This window comes from Sminthopsis crassicaudata, chromosome 6, assembly GCF_048593235.1.
Source record: "Sminthopsis crassicaudata isolate SCR6 chromosome 6, ASM4859323v1, whole genome shotgun sequence".
In the NCBI taxonomy this organism is placed as follows: Eukaryota; Metazoa; Chordata; class Mammalia; order Dasyuromorphia; family Dasyuridae; genus Sminthopsis; species Sminthopsis crassicaudata.
The window spans coordinates 208,065,319-208,083,643 of NC_133622.1; the positions used below are offsets into that span (position 1 = coordinate 208,065,319).

Below are 18,325 nucleotides of genomic sequence, written 5' to 3' on the forward strand. Positions count from 1 at the left end.
AAATCTCATATTCCTACAATCTATCATTTGCTTGATTACTCACTTACTTTATGTTTAGACATCCAGGGCCATGACAGGACAGAATTATTTGAGTCAGGAGAGATTTCAGAGGGCAGCTAATCCAACCTAACGCTCAACAAGAATCTTGTCTCAACGTAACGTAACCAGCAAGTGATCAACCCACTTTTGAAAACATCCAGTGAGGTAGAAATTACCTTCTTAGGACAGACTGCTCATTCCACTTAGCGATTGCTCTAAACGATTAGGAAGCTTCTCCTTTCATCAAGTAAATCTGTCTTTTGGCAGCTTCCACCCAGCTTCTTCTAGTTCTCCTTTCTGGTGCTAAGCTCTGCCTTTCAGCCTTGTCCTTCACATACTTTTAGTTGGCTGTGATACTCCCTTCCAGTCTTGGTTACACATCTCAAGGAGAGTGTTATTCTTGAAGGCAGGAAGACTTGGGAAATTCTGCTCTGATATTTAGTAGCTGGGTGACTGTAGATAAGTCATTTAATTTCTCAGTATCTTCATTTTTCCTTATCTGAAAAATGGGGACAATAATAAATGCAGTACCCACCACACTGGGTTGTTTTGAGGCCCAAATGGAGTCATGAAGTAGCTTTTTAGAAAGTGGTTTGTTAATCTTAATGTTTTATAAGCATGGATTAGTATTAAAATAAGACATGATTTCCTGTTCCTCTACCATTTTGGTTGTTTTCCTTTACTCATCCTTCAATCTATCAATGGTTTTCATATAACTTAATATAATATATAATAATATAATAAAATAAATATAATAAAACCTTGCCTCAATGGAAGCAGAGTATAGCGATTATCACCTCTTTATTTTTGGCCATTCTTATGGCCAAATCAATGCGGTCTTAAGGTCATATTAGCTTGTTTAGGTATCATATCATATTGTTAAGAGGCACTTAGGATGTGAAGGAGAGAAGAGAGACTGGCCTTGGAATCAGGAGGCCCTGGGTTCAAGTACCATGAGAACTTGGCTTTTCTGTGTCCCAGTCAATTCTCTAAAACTACAAATTACAGGAAAACCTGCTGATCTCCCTCAAGGAAGGGATATTCCACACCTAGAGCTCCATATTCCAGTAACATCATGGTTCTAGCCCCCTCATCCTCCCAAGTCATTCTGTTGATTCTTTGACCTTGTAGTCCCCTGGACCTCTCAGATCTGTTCAAATAAACATTCCCTATCATGTACATCTGAAATTGCTTTTTTTTTTAGCCTGCATATAAGAATTTACCTCAACTTTATTAAATTTCATCCTAGAGATTCATGCCAACATTACAGCTTGTTGATATCTTTTTGGATCCTTACTATCTCATCTAATGTGTTAACTATCCCTCTTGGCTTTGTGTCATCTGGAGATTTTAAAAGCATGTCATGTATGTTTTAAGGTAAGTCTTTGACTTGGTTCTGGGCCAAACCCAGATTCTTGAAACACTTCACAAGAGACCTTTTCAATTGATATTGACTCATTAATGGCTATTCTTTCTGTTTGGCCATTCAGCAGTTTTGCATCTGCCTAAATCTATTATTGTCTAGTCCACATTTCTCTGTCTTGTCTGTGGAAATAGCATGAGCAGCTTTGTCAAATGTCTTGCTAAAACCTTGGTCATCTATCACCTCAGTATTTAATTGATTATTCTCTCTGTCAGAAAAGAAAATTAAAATCGTGTGATATAACTTCTTTTTAATGAAGCTATGCTGGTTCTTCATGATCACTGCTTCCTTTCTTGAGTCTGACTAATCATACCTTTAATAGTACATTGTATAATTTTGCCAGGAACTGAAGCCATGTTTACTGGAATTATTATTACTATTTTTTCTAAATATTCTTGTGAATAACTGGGTATTTCCACTTCTGATCTCCCATTGTTGTACTTGTCATGTTCTCTAATATTTGGCTTACAGATAAATGTGTGTGTGTGTGTGTGTGTGTGTGTCATACATAGGAGAGAAATGTCTGTATATGGTGTGTATGAATATATGTATGTGTTTATATATATATATATATAAAGAGAAACATATCTGTGTATTTGTGTGTGTATATATGTATTCACGCATCATGACTCTTGCTGAGAAGCACTGACTTTCTCTCTGAGAGCCGGGAGTTCATGCATCTTCAGCCCTGACACAGAATTTCAAATTCTCTTCTCCAACATCATCTTAACATATTGTTCAGCTCCAAATTCCATCTTTATTCAGTTTTTAGCAGTGTTGAAAAAACATCTGCACCACTTAGTCCTTTCAGTTACCTGCTCAGGACTTAAAAATTTGAAGAAATATTTTCTCAGTTCCCTTTAACAGTAATTTCTTTAAAGGAATGGTTTTGAGCATTTACAAGTCTCCAGCAGTTTTCATATCTTGAATCTGCATCCTGTGCCTTAGAGGGAAACCAATCTCCTTTTTGTTTAAATTATATTAATGCAAGACCACAGCTGGATATCTCCAACCACCAGCTCTTCCATGTTTGCCCCTGTGGTAGCCCCTTCCCCCCATGACCCAAGAGTTCTGCTTTCCATTGCTAGTGCCTCTTGCCCATTTGATTTCATGCTTCTTGCTCCTCTTTTACTTCTCTACATTGCCCTACATTACCTTGACTCTTTTTCTGACATTTTGTCAAAGAATACTTCCTTCTCTCCGATAACCCAGAGAATAGATAGGTGTTTCACCAATGCTTTCACAGTCTCTTCTTAACCTGAATCTTTTTTTTTCCTCTATGGAATTAAAAAGTCACTGAAATGAACTCTATATTTGTAAAGTCTGGCATGCTTGGTTTTCTATGAAATTCAGGGTGAGGCAATAATGGACAAAAGCACTAAATATGGAGTCAGGAAGATCCCAGTTCAAATCTTCCTTCAGACACTAGTTATGTATGATTCTGAGCAAGTCACTTAGCCTGTTGTCCTCATTTTCCTTATCTGTAAAATGGGACTATCAAACAGTACCTATTTCGTGGTATTAAATTAAATAGCACATGTAAACCTTTGAAAACCTTAAATGGGGAAGCTATTACAGCTGTCCTAGAGAAATGGCTGTGTAAATAGAAAAAAGGGGGCAGATACAAGGACTGAGGTAAAGATAGAATTGGAAGAGATTTGGCAACCAAATGGCTCTATAAGGTGAGATAGTTAGAATGTGCTGGTAAGTGTTTAACAATGGACTTGCCAGAAATAAAATGTATCCCCAACATATTTTTAAGGTTATCCTGCCTTAATAACATTTTGTCCATCACCTTCTTAAGCTTAGACAGTAAACAAAACATTAAATGAAGGTATGTTTTGTAGCATTTGCCTATTTCCAAGGTGTAAACATTCGCTTGGAAAATTTAGCAGTCATCTCTCAAGAACTATACAAACTAATACCAGGTAGAACCAAAAGTCGAGGATGACTTCAAGGGCACTGATCTGTTATGGCCAGAAAGGCAGTGGTCCCCTCAGCAGAGAGAGTGACATTTGGACCTACTGATAATGTAAGATGATATGCCAGGAGAGATTCAGAGGCGAACGCAGACAAATTAGTGGGAATGGAGTGCACCTTTAGTGGAGGGTGCAGATCATCCCTAGCACAGCAGTAACCCCCATCAGGTGGCAGATGAGCTGTGAAATCACTCCTTCGTACCAAGCTGAAGTATAAGCAGCACTGGGAGTCTCCATTTTTCTATCTGGCTGTATGCTTAACTCCTGAAATCATCCCATGGCTACCAGGCTTCATTAACTGTCTTAATCTGAAATAATTGGCTAATGCAGCAGCTTTGTAACGATAGCTGAAATCCCAGTTATTCACCTTATGATGTGTAGCAGATATTGATTTTTTAAGTGAATACTGATAGTTGCAGACATTTGAAATGCAAACAGCCAGTCTTTAAAGCAGTGCATGATGTAATTAGAGCAAGCTTTTAAGACTCTTTGAAGTATTAAATGTTTATGAAATTCAAATAGGGAGTTGGATCTTCACAATAAAGAGGCATTCAGTGATGTTTTAAAAAGTCTACTGTTTTATAGATGTAAATATATGCCATAATTAGCGGTAAGTAACATGAAGAGGATGGTTGAGTTTATTCCTATTCTTCTTATTTAAAACAGCTGTGGCACGGATAATAAAGCCTGAGCTCTTTGTGATGGGCCATCCGGAACAACAGCCTCCAGTGAGCAACCCCCAGAAAAAGCCATCCACACATGCTCTTCACCCTTTCGCCTTCCTCCCTTTTCTCCCTACGTGGAGAGAGATGTAGGGTTTGCTTTTCATTTATCAACCACCACAACTCCCCTCTTTAAAAAAAGAAAATAGTCGGGGTGATTGATTTTCCTGGAGAACCGGCTTCTCTTATTTCCTCCTAGCCCACCCCCAGACTCCCAATGTGGGCTAGGGGGGGGAGGGAGGAAGGAGGGTCTGTCAAGAGGCTTCTGACCAGCATACAGATGTATGCAAAGTAACTTAGAAGGGGGCCTGGGGAAAGCAGCCGCCTTTTCTCCCAGCAGTCCCCCGTGGCCCTCTTGCTCTGCTTGTTCACCAATGAATACGAGTCCATTAGTTCTTTGGAATCAGTGATGAGTCAGAAGGAGAGAGCAGCTGGGAGACCAGAGCCGTTTGGCCTGCCCGGCACCAGCCTCACCATGTGGCAGGCCTGGATGGCAGCCCAAGGCTTCAGCAGTACTCCCCTTGCTCACTGCCAATGATCCAGATGCTACCATTGGAAAAAATTGCTTCACAATTGGAAATCTTGGTCCTTTGATTACTGTTCAGAGAGGATGAAGAAGAGGTATAATGTGGTCTAAAAATGCCTTCCTGCAGCCATTAATCGTGGTGAAAGTCTCTCATTGAGGAGAAATATTCTGAGGTTTTAATTCCAAGTGGTTTAATGGGAGTGGGGGAAGCTGGTGGGGAGGGATGCAGGCAGAAGAGGGACGACCATTACTAATGCTACTTTTCTGCTAATCTTTGTCCCCGAAAATCTCTATCGGTAAATGCTGTCAACAAACCTACTGTTTCATCATTCAGATGCTGCTTCTGTACAGATCAGCATCCCCTCTTCCAAATGGGAACGAGCACTTCCCTGAGTGAATGTGCTTTCTGCTAGACCTTTTTCCAGATGTGTCCCAAGGTAGGGTCCTCGGCTGCCCTGAGTCAATAGGGAGCATCTGCCTCTGATCAGGTCCCCTTGGCCATTACCTGGATATGGTAAGTTTTCCTCTCACATGAAATGGGTCAGACCATGCTATGGTACTGATGGCGCAATGGGGGTGAACTTCTATAGTCCAGTGAATATGATTGGTGTGGAGGCAACAATTCTCCTTTTACTCCATTTACTCTCAGAGATCAGTGGGAAGGGAAGCCAGGAAGGAAGAAGGTGCGGTGGCAATGGTTCTCCCCTCTCCTGTTTCACAGAACTGGACCCGAATTTAGGTGTCATGTGCTTAACACCCCACTCTGGCTTACCATAGAATAAAGTGAAGAAGTGACTTGCCCAAAGTTAGTAAATTAGTAACAGAAGAGTTTCCAGGATCAAGCGTCTGACTTTGTATTATTTATTACCTTTGTAACTTCCTTAATCTGGACACTCTGTTTCTATTTATCTGGGATGATTGCTTTGGCAATGGCAGCATGAAATAGTTAATGCTGCCCTTGGAGTTAGAGACCAGTGTTCAAATTCTGCCCTTGTTACATACTAGCTATGTGATCTGGAGCACATTATTTAAATTCATTGAGACTCAAACATCACTCAGAGATTTTTAAATGGCAGAACAGTTGCAGATGAACATTGAGGGGGAGGGATCATTGTCACCAGGTGTTTCTAGGTGGATAAAATCACCCTAACTTTTTTTTTGGGGGGGGGAACATTTACTTTATTTGAGACCCTATCAACCTGTTGACTCATTAGCTTTGAGGTCAATAAAAAACCAATTATATTTTTCATATCAGTTGCCATTAAGCCAAGTCTATTTCTGCATTGTACATGATAAAACAGTTAATAAATATTTGTCAAATTAAATTACAGTTGAGTTACTGAATTTAAATAGGACTTGATGTTTGTCACTGTTAAACTTCCTCTTTTTAGATTTGACTGATTTTTGCAACCTGGTAGGGACTTTCTGGATCCCAGTTTTGCTATCAAGCATACCAATTTAGATTTCTTCCAACTTCATTATTTACAAATTTGATAAACATGCTATCATAGCTTTATCAAAGATGTTCAGAATGTGTTGAAAGGATTAGAATCCTCTGGCCCTTTTTAGAGATTTTCACCATATTGGCATGGGCACATCAACATAGCTGTTCAACCAGTGACAATTCCACCTAACTTTTACTCTCATCAGGTTCACCATTTTGGTCTTAAATATCTAGTGAAATCTTCCTAAATCTGGGTCCAGCATTCTAAGACTGCACATAATAACTTTACAATTATGATGGCTGTGCATGGGTACTTAGACACAGCCTAAAATAAATACATGATTTTCTTTCTTTTTATCGTTAAAAAAGCTATTTTATTTTTCCAAACACATACAGAGATAGTGTTCAAATTCACTTTTGCAAAACCTTTTGTTTTCCCTCTCTCCTTCTTCTTTCTTCCCTAGACAGCAAGCAATTCAATATAGGTTAAACATGTGCAGTTCTTCTCGACATATTTCCATATTCATTGTGCTGCATAAGAAAAATCTGATCAAAAGATGGGGGGAAGAAACATGAGAAAGGAAAAAAAAACAGGCAAACAAACAAGAAGAACAGCAAAAAAGGTTAACATAGTATACTTTGTCCCGCTTTCTATCTTCATAGTTCTTTGACTGGATGTGAATAACTTTCCATCCCAAGTCTGTTGGAATTGCCTTGAATTGTCTCATTGTTGAAAAGAGCCACATCCATCAGAGTTGATCATCACATAATATTGCTGTTGCTGTGACCAGTGTTCTCTGGTTCTGCTCCCTTCACTCAGCATCAGTTCATATAAGTCTTTCCAGGCTTTTCTGAAATCAGCCTGCTCATCATTTTTAATAGAACAATAATATTCTATTATTATATTTTAATACTCTATTACATTCATATGCCATAGCTTTTTCAATCATTCCCCAACTGATGGGCATCCAGTCAATTTCCAGTTCCTTGCTGCTACAAAAGTGTTTTTGCACAGTACATGATTTTCTAAACACATTTTATTGGTAAAGGGAAAAACAACTCAGAGAATTTTCTATGAAAACTTCTATAATTATGCTCCTATATAATAAGACCCCTTACATTGCTGCAACAATTTATTTGATGTCTTGAACAATGTGTTTTTTTTAAATTTGTTTTTTACTGTAGTTAAGCATGTAGCTTCTAACTATAAAGTTGTTTCACTTTGGACATTAGCTATTGGGGGAATTTTTAGATTCATTGAAAATTCAAAATATGGGGAGGAACTGGAAATGAATTGTCTTTCTAATGGAGAAAAATGCTAGGAACTACAAGACCAATAAACTTGAAACCTGTCCCAAAGGTTTAGAATATTTACTTTGTAATCATTTATAATTAAAGGAATTAATATGTTCATTAAAAACAAAGGATGCTGAGCATTTCCTTTATACTGGAGGAATCCTTTGATTATTTTTTTTCAGGAGACTCAAGCATACATATGATAGCACAAGTGTGAATTCCAGGCAGTTTATGATGTGTCCTTTGGGAACCACCATTAGAAGGTCAAATCAAGGGAATTTTAAAGATGTATGGTGTATTTGAATTTGAGGACATTTAGTGACATCTCCTAATAGTGTCTGTGAATGAAATGAAGAGAAATAGAAAGTAAATAACAGCACGCTTCACTGAAGAATCTTTGGATGACTGAACCCAAAGAATGTTATTTAGCACTACTGAAGAATTTTGGTAGTTCCCACTATGTTCTGTCCCAAACAGATCAGAGAAGTGATATTCTTATTATAGTCTCCATTATTATTATATAATAAGGGAAGCAGATAAAATGCTAGATCCAAATTCACAAAGACCTAAGTTTAAATCTGTCTTTAGACAATTACTAGATATGTCATCCTGGGAAAGTCACTTAACATCTGCCTCAGTTTCCCTATTTTTAAAACAGAATAATAGCACTACTTCCTTTGGATGTTGTGAGAATCAGATAACACACTGTTTACAAAGCATTTCAGAAACATTAAAATGCCATGGAAATTAAAGATTTTTTTATAAAGCATATTTTTTCAAAACTTAAGACAGTTATATATAAAAAGTCAGTGAAAATAGAGTGATGACAGGTAGTGAGGCATTTTAAGTAGTATGCTAAGGAATTTATGTTTGATCCCAGAGATCAATAAAATAATGAACCACTAATACCTCTTGAGCAGAGCAATGTCTTATCACAGTTGTGCTTTGGAGGTGTTTCTTTAGCTATGGAAGAGAATGAATTGGAGAAGGGAAAGGCTAGATTCACGGTGACCAGCGAAGTGACTACTGCTAATAGTTCTGGAGAGAGAGAGAGAGATGATGAAAGTCTGATGTGGGGTGGTTAGAATGAAGGAGAGATAAAGAATTATGAATAAAAGAGCTATTGGGGAATTGGAATCAATAAAAAATTTGACAAGCAATTGGATTAGAGGAAGTTAAATGAGAGTAAAACATTGACTCAAATTGCAGAGCCTGGGTGCCCTCAATAGAAGCAAAAAACTAGTAGGAAGGGTAGATACAGGGCTTAAATTCTTGAGTTCTATTTTGGACTTTGAGTTTGAGGTATCTGTGGGATCTTCCATTGGAACTGTCCTGCGGGCAGTTAAGAGATATGGGAATGGAGGTCTTAAGAAATATAGTGGTGGGAGTTATCTGCATAGAGCTCACAGTTGAATCCATAGGAGCTCATGATTCCATGAATAGAGAATTGTAGCTAGAAGAAAAGAGAATTGAGTATGAAGCTTCAATTTCTGTTTTCCTTCCCTGTAGGCATCTGCATATGTGGAAGTTCTGATCTGGGTACCATTTTCTCCCATCATACTATTGTTCTCAGCTACATTTTTGGACTTCAGATCATACTCTGTTTCCTTAAATGAATTGATATAGATCTTTTGGGAGTTCATTCACATGCTCTGTTTTAAGTAAGACTTTAAAAAAATTAAAAAAAAAGCAATCCAGGTGTATGCTATTTATTATTTCAAGGAAATATGACCAGTGCTGTCTTTAATAAAAAGAAAAATGATCCTCAGGTTATTGCAAATGTTTCTGGATGGGCCTGGCCTTTCATCCACTCTTCCCTTGTGGTTCCCATCTCCTCTCAATCATTTCCCACCCCCACCCCCCACTTATTCAAAAGGGTTCATCCTTTCACATTGATGTTGCCCAATGACAAATTAATTCCCCATCTCTGTGACCTTTTCCCACAGGCGGATTTAAACTGCAACATTCAAGATGACACAGGGGCTTTCTATGGGGTAACCAGTCAGTATGAGAGTTCAGAGAACATGACCATCACCTGTTCTACCAAAGTCTGTTCATTCGGGAAGCAAGTAGTGGAGAAGGTAGAGGTAAGATGTTTCATTTCTTTTGGGTGCAAAGCCTCTTTTCTCCTTGTGGTTGTGGATAAAGGGGACTTAATGTGGAAGGCAGAGGGTGAGGGATTTTTGTTTGGCTTTTTGTGGTGGTGGTGGGGGAGTTGGATCTCATTCCTCTTCCTTCCTTCCACTGTCACCCATTCATTGTTTCTAAGAAAGCTTTGTAAAGCACCTAGAAGAATCGGACGTGGGAAGTCTCTGTGACTACGGTGTCCCTGACCTGCAGTCCCTGTATTCCATATGTGGTAAAGCTGAAAGTAACCCCCAGGACATTGCTTAGCTTAACAATTGTTGGCTTAGCCAAGACTCCAGATGGAAGGGGGCAACTAGGGACTTCTGCTACCTGTGGCTTCAGGAGAGCCATCACAAGATGATAATTCAGCCATTAAGGAGCCATTTCCTGAAATATTCCCATTTGAGTCTTCTACAGTTACATCTGATTTTCCAAAATGATTCACAGGGGATAAAAATAGATTTCATTTTTTCACCAGGATCAGAAGCCTGGCAGTGTCTGCCTCTTGTTTTCAGATTTACATCCCCAGGGACCAAACCATTGTATTTTTCCCCCTCATTTAATGATCTATTGATAATTTTTGTTTCTTACATTGTAGTCATTTCCCAATAATTCTACTTCTTTTCCCAACTCCCCCTTCCCCCCAATAAAAGCCATCCTTTATAATGAAGAAAAGCATTTCATGAAATCCAGCAGACACACCATTTGTAATCGTCTGCTTCTTAATGGAGAGCATGTAAGTGGGTTTCATCAACCAGGACCAAAGTCCATTATATTTCTCTTTGTAGATGAGCCACTGATCTTTGTATAAATTTTGGTTATAATGATAATATCTAGCATTAGTGTAGAGTTTTCACATTTGCAATATGCTTTTCCTATTTTTATTTCATTTGATCTTCACAACTCCAGGCTGATATTAGCTCTCTTTTACAAATGGGAAAACTGAGGCAGACAGAGATATCTGATGCCATACTTAAACTCGGCTCTTCCTGACTCTGTCCTCCACCTTAGCTGTTGATTTTTGTCCTGTGTCAGTCTTTTGGCTGATGTTTACAGTACTAATATGTGCCCAGCCTCTGGTGGGCCCTGAGAAAGACACCTCTGCATTTAATGAGTCTCATTGGTGAGATGGAACAGTGTGATACAAAACAGTCTGCTATTAAGTGTTCAGTTCCATGCTAGACACTGAATGGGCTATGAGAGCTAAGAAAATAAATGTCTGCGCAGATTTATCTAGTTTGCGAGCAAGAATTAGGAGAGGAGATATGGCAGAAGAAGTGGAACATGGTGACAAACATGTCCAACAGTTTTGAAGGATAAGCAGAGAGAAGAAAGAAGAGGATTCTAGGTGGTGGAGCTATTAGGCAGGAGGAAGACCTAGGGTTTTATAGGTGTATCAAACTTCCAATGTGGAAACTTCCTCCACTTCCAAATATAGAACAGCAATTTGTCTATAATCTATTAGAGGTACTAAGAAGCTTTGTTACTGCTCATAAGTATATATCAAGGGAAGGACTTTAATCCTGTGTTTTTCTGACTGCAAAGCTAGTTCTCTAACCATTATCTCATGCTAAATGGGCGAAGACAGTGTTGGGGGGAAACACTGGACTGATCCAAGGGCAGAATTTTTTTTCCCAAATTTATTTTATTTAAAGAAACATTCTAAGCAAAAAGAAAACCAGGAAAGCAACACAAAACAAAATGAAACAAAACAAAAGAGAACATTATCATTGCCCAACAGAATATCAGGGAGTATTAGAAATATACAACAATAAATGCCAATTTTAAAAAGTGTGTGTGTATATGTATTCATGAGTGTCTCTTTACTTCCTTGTAAATTGTTCTTTTGTTCTTTGCTGCACACCTTGTTTGCTTTATTCCTTTTTCTCCCTTTTTATCTACTCCCATCACCTAGCAGGCTATAGTTAAGAAGGGATATATTTATATATACATGTGTAGATATATATATATATGTATGAACACACTCACATATATACATACCCTAGATACACACATCTTTGCTATCCTTGCTGACTTATTAAATTCTGCCCCATTTCTTGGCTTATTATTATTATTATTATTATTATTATTAATTTGTTGTTGAGGCAAAGGGAGTTAAGTGACTTGCCCAGGGTCACACAGCTTGGAAGGTGTTAAGTGTCTGAGACTAGATTTGAACTCAGATCCTTCTGACTTCAGAGCTAGTGCTCTATCCACTGTATTTGGCTTATTATTACTCTCCCCACCCAATGATCCCTCCTTTGTCTTCTTCCTTCACCCTTTGCTTATTTCTTTATAGATTTTGGAGGGTATCAAACCCTTCATTATATATATGTAATGTTGCCTATTGAAGTCATTTCTGATGTAAGTAGGTTTTCAGAACTATAAGCCCTCCTCCCCCCTCCAATACCTTTGTGTCTATTCTTCCTCTACACCTCATTTGTATGATATAATTACTATTTTTATCTATACTCTGTCATTCTTTCTTTTGAGCTACCCAATTGTCGATGTAAATCTTAAACCTAAAATATAGATTTCCATGTTTAAAAAAAATAAACATAAACAATTTGTCCTTGTTTAAACAGTTTGTCCATGTTGAGTTTTTTTTCTCATTGAAAATTATAGATAATTTTGCTGAATATGATATTCTTGGCCACAGGCCTGGTTCTTTTGATTTTCTATAGATATGATTCCAAGACCTGCAATCTTTTATTTTAGCTGCTGATAATGCTGTACAATTCTTTTTTTTTTTTTTTTTTTTTTTTTTTTGATGCTGGGATTAAGTGACTTGCCCAGGGTCACACAGCTAGGAAGTATTAAGTGTCTGAGATCAGATTTGAACTCCAGTCCTCCCTAGCTGCCCCCAATGCTGTACAATTCTAATTTGTACTCCCAGAATATTTTGAATTGTTATTTTCTTGTTACTTGGCCAAAATTTTTCTCTTTGATCTGGGGGTTTCAGAATTCGTCAATAATATTTCTATGTGTTTTCCACAAAAGATCTCTTTGAAATGGTGATTGGTGGATTTTTTTTTTCCTACTTTCCTCCCTCATGTTCTATCACTCCAGGACAATTTTATAAAATTATTTCCTGCATTATTGTGTCTTTTGGTCACACCTTCCTAGTAGTCCAATTATTTTTTTATATTTTCTCTTCTTGATTTATTCTCCAGATCTGTTGTTTTTTCTTATGAGATATTTCACATTCTGTTCTATTTTCTCATTTTTTTATAGTTTTTTTGTTGTTGTTATTTCTTGATCTCTTATAGCTTCACTTTTCTTCCCCTTGTTTGATTTAATTATCAAAGAATTATTTTCATCTTTGACACTCTGTACCTCCTTTTCTAATTGGTTAGCTTTTTTTTAATTATCTTTTTTTTTCCTTAGATGGTTTTAATTTTTTCCTCAATGTCTTTTCATTTGCTTTTTGAATTCTTTTTTGAGTTCTATAAATTCTCTCTGGGGCAGGGGGCCATTTCACATGGACTCTTTGGGGCAGAAGCTTTTTTTTTTTTTTTTAAACTAAAGTATCCTCCTCTGAAGATGAATCCCGGTCTTCTCTGTTCCCATAATTTCAATCGTGAGTTCTTTCTTCTATTCCAGTTTTTTTTTTTAAATTAAGAGATATTAGTATAAGCATCTCTAATCATGGGATGGAAGGATAGTACATCAAACTTTTCTTCAGATCTCTGCTCTGACCAAAGCCAGAATCTGTGCTGAATAAGTAGCAACAGAAAATATGGAGAAATGAAATGGGTCCATATGATGGAAGAATTGAAATATCTATATGGGGAGTTCGATATTGTTGTCATGTACTGTCTGAGAACCAGAGGAGAGACAAGATGATAAAATACTCTAAGAAAAAATTAGTCATGAAAGTATGTTTGGAGCTAGAATAAGTTAGGAAGAGATCAGGAAGTCAGGTATGTCATTTAGAGTTCAGCTGCTTGGGAGTATTACTAGAAGATAATATCAGTAAAGGAGAAGAAGAGACGCATATGACAGATATGTAGAAGAGACTTCATGGCTAGATAAAAGGATAAAGGAAATGGAAAAGAGTCAAAGATTGCTTGTTTTAAACTTGATTAATTATAAAAAACTATTGAAATTAAGTGTCAATATATTGGATTACTTGCCATGTAGGGGAGGGGGTAGGGAAAAGGAGGGGAAATTTTGGAACACAAGGTTTTGCAAGAGTCAGTGTAGAAAAATTATCCATCCATATGTTTTGAAAATAAAAATCTTTAACTTAAATAAATAAATAAAATAAATGAAGTGTCAGTGTGAATAGTACAGACAGTGCCATTCTTGGACTCAGAAAAACCTAAGGGTCAGATCTCAGTCCTACACTTACAAGATGTCTGGCAACTTCCCTGATCTCTCATTGGCCCCCTTTTAAAGACTTAAGTTGCAGAGCAGGTGTCCTTCATGGGTACAGGAAGTTTCCCATGCCAGTGAAATTATAGTTCTAGTCCACCCCTGCCACCAACCACCATGCAAATAAAAAAGCTTTTTTTGTTGGTCCCTTCTCTCCCATCCCCTGCTGGGCAAACACACCTGAGCAAACAGACCTTGGGCTCGGCATATTTTTGTCAGCACCCATAATGTGCTCATTTCTTAGATGATAGCCTCTCCACCATCAAGCTAGCCCACTAAAGCCAGATCCAGTTCCCCTCCCAGTTGCTAATGACTTGTTGTCTATCCATAGCCAAGCTGCTTCATAGGTTCTCAGAGCTGGATAGACTAGTCCCACATGCACATGAGCAAGAAATCTCCTTTTTAATATCCCCAACGTTCCCTTCTTTTAAATGAAGATCTTCAGTAAGGAAGGAGCCACCTTCCAAGATGGTTTTTTCCTACACTGAACCTTTGTCTCTCTCCAAATGTTCTCCAGCTCTCTCACTGTCCTAACCTTAATTGACATTTTCTATATAGATTTATAGAAGGATAGAGCTTTGTTCTATCCTGCCTAAAATGTGACACTTGGGACCTTACCAAGGTGATGTGTAACAGAAATGTCACTTCCCTTATTATGGATGCTTTAATTCTCTTACCTAAATAATGCTAGATCTTTTGGATATCATATCATATTTAACTAAGTTGTAAGGCTCACTTCTCCAACTTTTAAATGAAATTACTAGATGATGTCTCTAGGTCCCTTTCAACTGTAACATTTATAATATTTTTTGATAATTTCTGAGTTTAGGTGGGACTTTCTGGTCACTTTATTCTTATTTTAAATAGCCATTCAGCAAACATTTATTGAATATTCACTCTGCAATTTCTTATGCTAGGCCATCCAAAAGATGCTGCTCAAAACTATATTCTCTGTCAGTATAAATGCTCATGTTTTGGTCCAACCCACAATCCAAAGATATATATAATTTTTTTAAAAAGAAAAAGGAAACAGAACTCAGCCAGTTCAACAAGTACTTTTAGAGTGTCTATCATTAAAAATAATTAGAATATGAGGTAGTAAGTGATAACTACCAGGGAAAAGGCACAACCTAAATGCTATAAGGGTTTAGAGGAGGGAAAGATGATTTCTGCCTGGAGAGATCAGGGAAATCTTCTTAGAGAAGGGTGAAATTTGATCTCAGCCTTGATAGATAAGAAAAAGGCTTAACAAGCAGAAATGGTGCTAGGACAACCAAGAAGACAACAAAAATACAAAGGCAAGGCATTGTAGAATTTCAGAGAAATTATTTTGGTTGTAATGGCAGTTTCATATCAGAAAGGGCAGAATCATAGAGGAACCTAGTTCTGGTGACCTATATTTTCCAGGCAAAGGAGAATTCCTGATATAATCAGAGCACTGCTTATATCTCTCCTAAAAGCTCCCAATTCCCTTGGTTGGAGGTTTATAATAGTAACTGACATTTATATATGCATGCATATCACATATAGATGATGACTGTTCAAATTTGTTGATGTTTAGTCACTCATTCATATCCCAACTCTGATTCCATGCACCATAGCATGCCAGACTTTTCCATCGTCCACTCTTTCTGTCTAAGCTTATGCTTGTTGCTTCCATTGTACCATCCAACTCATCCTCTTTCATCCCCGTCTCCTTTTGCCTTCAATCTCAGCCAACATCAGGGTCTTTTCCAATGAATCCTAACTTCTTATTTTTTTATGTTAAATCCAATATATGTGTACATATTTATACAATTATCTTGCTGCACAAGAAAAATCCAATCAAAAGGAAAAAAAGTATGAGAGAAAATAAAATGCAAGCAGACAACAAAAAAAGAATGAAAATACTATGTTGTGGTCCACATTCAGTTCCCACGGCATCTCTCTGGGTGTAGATGGCTCTCTTTAACACAAGATCATTGGAACTGGCCTGAATCATCTTATTGTTGGAAAGAGTCACGATCATCATATAATCTTGTTGTTGCCGTGAACAATGATCTTTTGGTACTACTCATTTCACTCAGTATCAGTTCATGTAGGTCTCTCTAAGCTTCTCTGAAATCATCCTGTTGGTCATTTCTTACAGAACAATAATATTCCATAATATTCATATACCACAATTTATTCAGCCATTCTCCAATTGATGGGCATCCACCTAGTTTCCAGTTTCTAGCCACTACAAAGAGGGCTGCCATAAGCATTTTTGCACATGTGGGTCCTTTTCCCTCCTTTAAGATCTCTTTGGGATATAAGCCCAGTAGTAGCACTGCTGGATCCAAGAGCATGCACAGTTTGATAACTTTTGGGGCATAATTCCAGATTGTTCTCCAGAATGGTTGGATTCTTTCACAACTCCACCAACAATGTATTAGTGTCCCAGTTTTCCCACATCCCCTCCAACATTCCTCATTATCTTTCCCTGTCATTCTAGCCAATCTGACAGGTGTGTAGTGGTATCTCAGAATAGTCTTAATTTGCATTTTTCTGATCATTGGTGCTTGTCTTATTATATAAGCTTCAAATAAATTGAAGGATTGAAGATTTATATATATATATATATATTTATATGCATGACAAACCTATATGTAGATAAAGTTTCCTGTCTAAATACTGATGGAGACCCTTCTTAGTGAGGTGTCCATTTGGGGTTAGTGCTGAGGGGAAATAAATGGCTATCTAGTACTTGAGGAAGAGCAATGCTTTGATGGTATTTATCTTTGATCCTTGCTACCACCATCCACCCACACACACACATATTCTTTCCTCCTATGAGGCATACAAAAATCAGTCAGCCCTTGAATGCATTTTTAAATTTACAGAAATCTTTTTTTTCCTTCCCCTCTCAGACGGAATATGCGAGGTTTGAGAATGGCCGATTTGTGTATAGAATAAACCGCTCTCCAATGTGTGAATATATGATCAACTTCATCCACAAGCTCAAGCATTTACCAGAGAAGTATATGATGAACAGTGTGTTGGAAAACTTTACAATTTTGTTGGTAAGCAGTTAACTTATTTCCAGAGATACAGAATAATTTCTTTTATTCTTTCCCATTCTCCCACCCCCCTTAATTTTCTTTTTGAAAGAGAGATGCCAAAGTTTATTCCATTAAATGGGAGAAATGAGGCTGCTGCTGACTTCCCTGAGTTGTTTATAAAAGAAAGTTTCAGAAGCCATTAAACAACAACAAAATAGCTTGTATTTACATAACAATTTAATGTTTACAATGTTTACTTAAATTATTCCACATAAATTTATATAAATTTTCTCATTTGATCCTTGGAGGTAGGTGCCATTATTATTCCCATTTTGCAGAGGAAAAAAACTGAATAGCTTAGGCAATTTCCTGACTCTGAGGACAGTGTTCTACCCACAAGTACAGCTTACTGTGATGAGAGATGTTCATAAGTAGATTTTGAAGCATTGAAGGGCCAGCCTAGACCACTGAGACTGAGCCATATATATAATTGTATAGATGCAGAGTCTGACATTCAGGTTCAAAAGACCAACTTCACAAATACAAGATAAGGAAGTCAGGTCTGGGTGGCTATTTTCCTCAAAAAGATCTGGAAGTTTGGGTAGGTTGAACCCTTATTATGATAGACCAACCAAGAAAGAATGTAAGAAGCTTTGAAAGGAAGAATGGAGCAAAATTATAAAGGACATTGAACACTGAGCAGAGGTCTTTATATTTGATCCTGGAGGTGAAAGCTGCTGGAATTTATTAAGTAGGACATGAGCACTCTGCTTTATATCCCAGCTTTTTAAACTGTGGTTTACAATCCCATATGGGCTCTCCTAACGGAATGGGGTAGAATTATGATTTGTTATCAATATAGTTATTTTATATATCTCTGTACCTGGAATCATGGAAAAATTTCTTAGGCAAAAAGTGGGAAAATTTCAAGAAGCTCTGCTTTAGATAGATCACTTTGGTGGCTGACTGGAGGAAGGATTGGAGTGGGGAAAGGAGGAAGACCCACCAGCAGCTATTGCAATTATCCAGGTGTGACAAGATGAGTGTCTGCACCAGGCTTGGAGCAGTCAGAGGAAAGGATTTGAGAGATGTTGCAAAGATGCTGACCTTGACAGACATTGACAGCAACTTGGATATGGGGGTGAGAGGTGGTGAAGGGTCCAGGATATGAAACTGAGGGCCTAGAAGGATGGTGTTTCCTCTGCAGTAAGGAGGAAGGTAGGAGAAAGATTTTGAACATAATGAGTTTAAATCATGTGTTGTAACTTGACTGAAACAACTATTGTTTGGCCTAAAGAAGAAAAGGTGTAAGGGAAAATTGAAAGTTCTCTCTAAGAATAAGAAGGATTGGATTTGACCCCAAACATCAGAC

The 18,325-nt window shown here is 37.6% G+C and overlaps 1 protein-coding gene across 11 annotated transcripts in view; it reads left to right on the forward strand.

Moving 5' to 3' along the window:
• TEAD1 (TEA domain transcription factor 1) overlaps nt 1-18,325 on the forward strand; it is a 295,771-nt gene that overhangs the window by 268,259 nt on the left and 9,187 nt on the right. For all 11 annotated transcript variants that reach the window (XM_074273020.1, XM_074273019.1, XM_074273025.1 and 8 more), the window contains 2 exons: nt 9,376-9,516; nt 16,822-16,974. In XM_074273020.1, the coding sequence (XP_074129121.1) occupies nt 9,376-9,516; nt 16,822-16,974 (294 nt within the window). The remainder of the gene's footprint in view (nt 1-9,375; nt 9,517-16,821; nt 16,975-18,325) is intronic.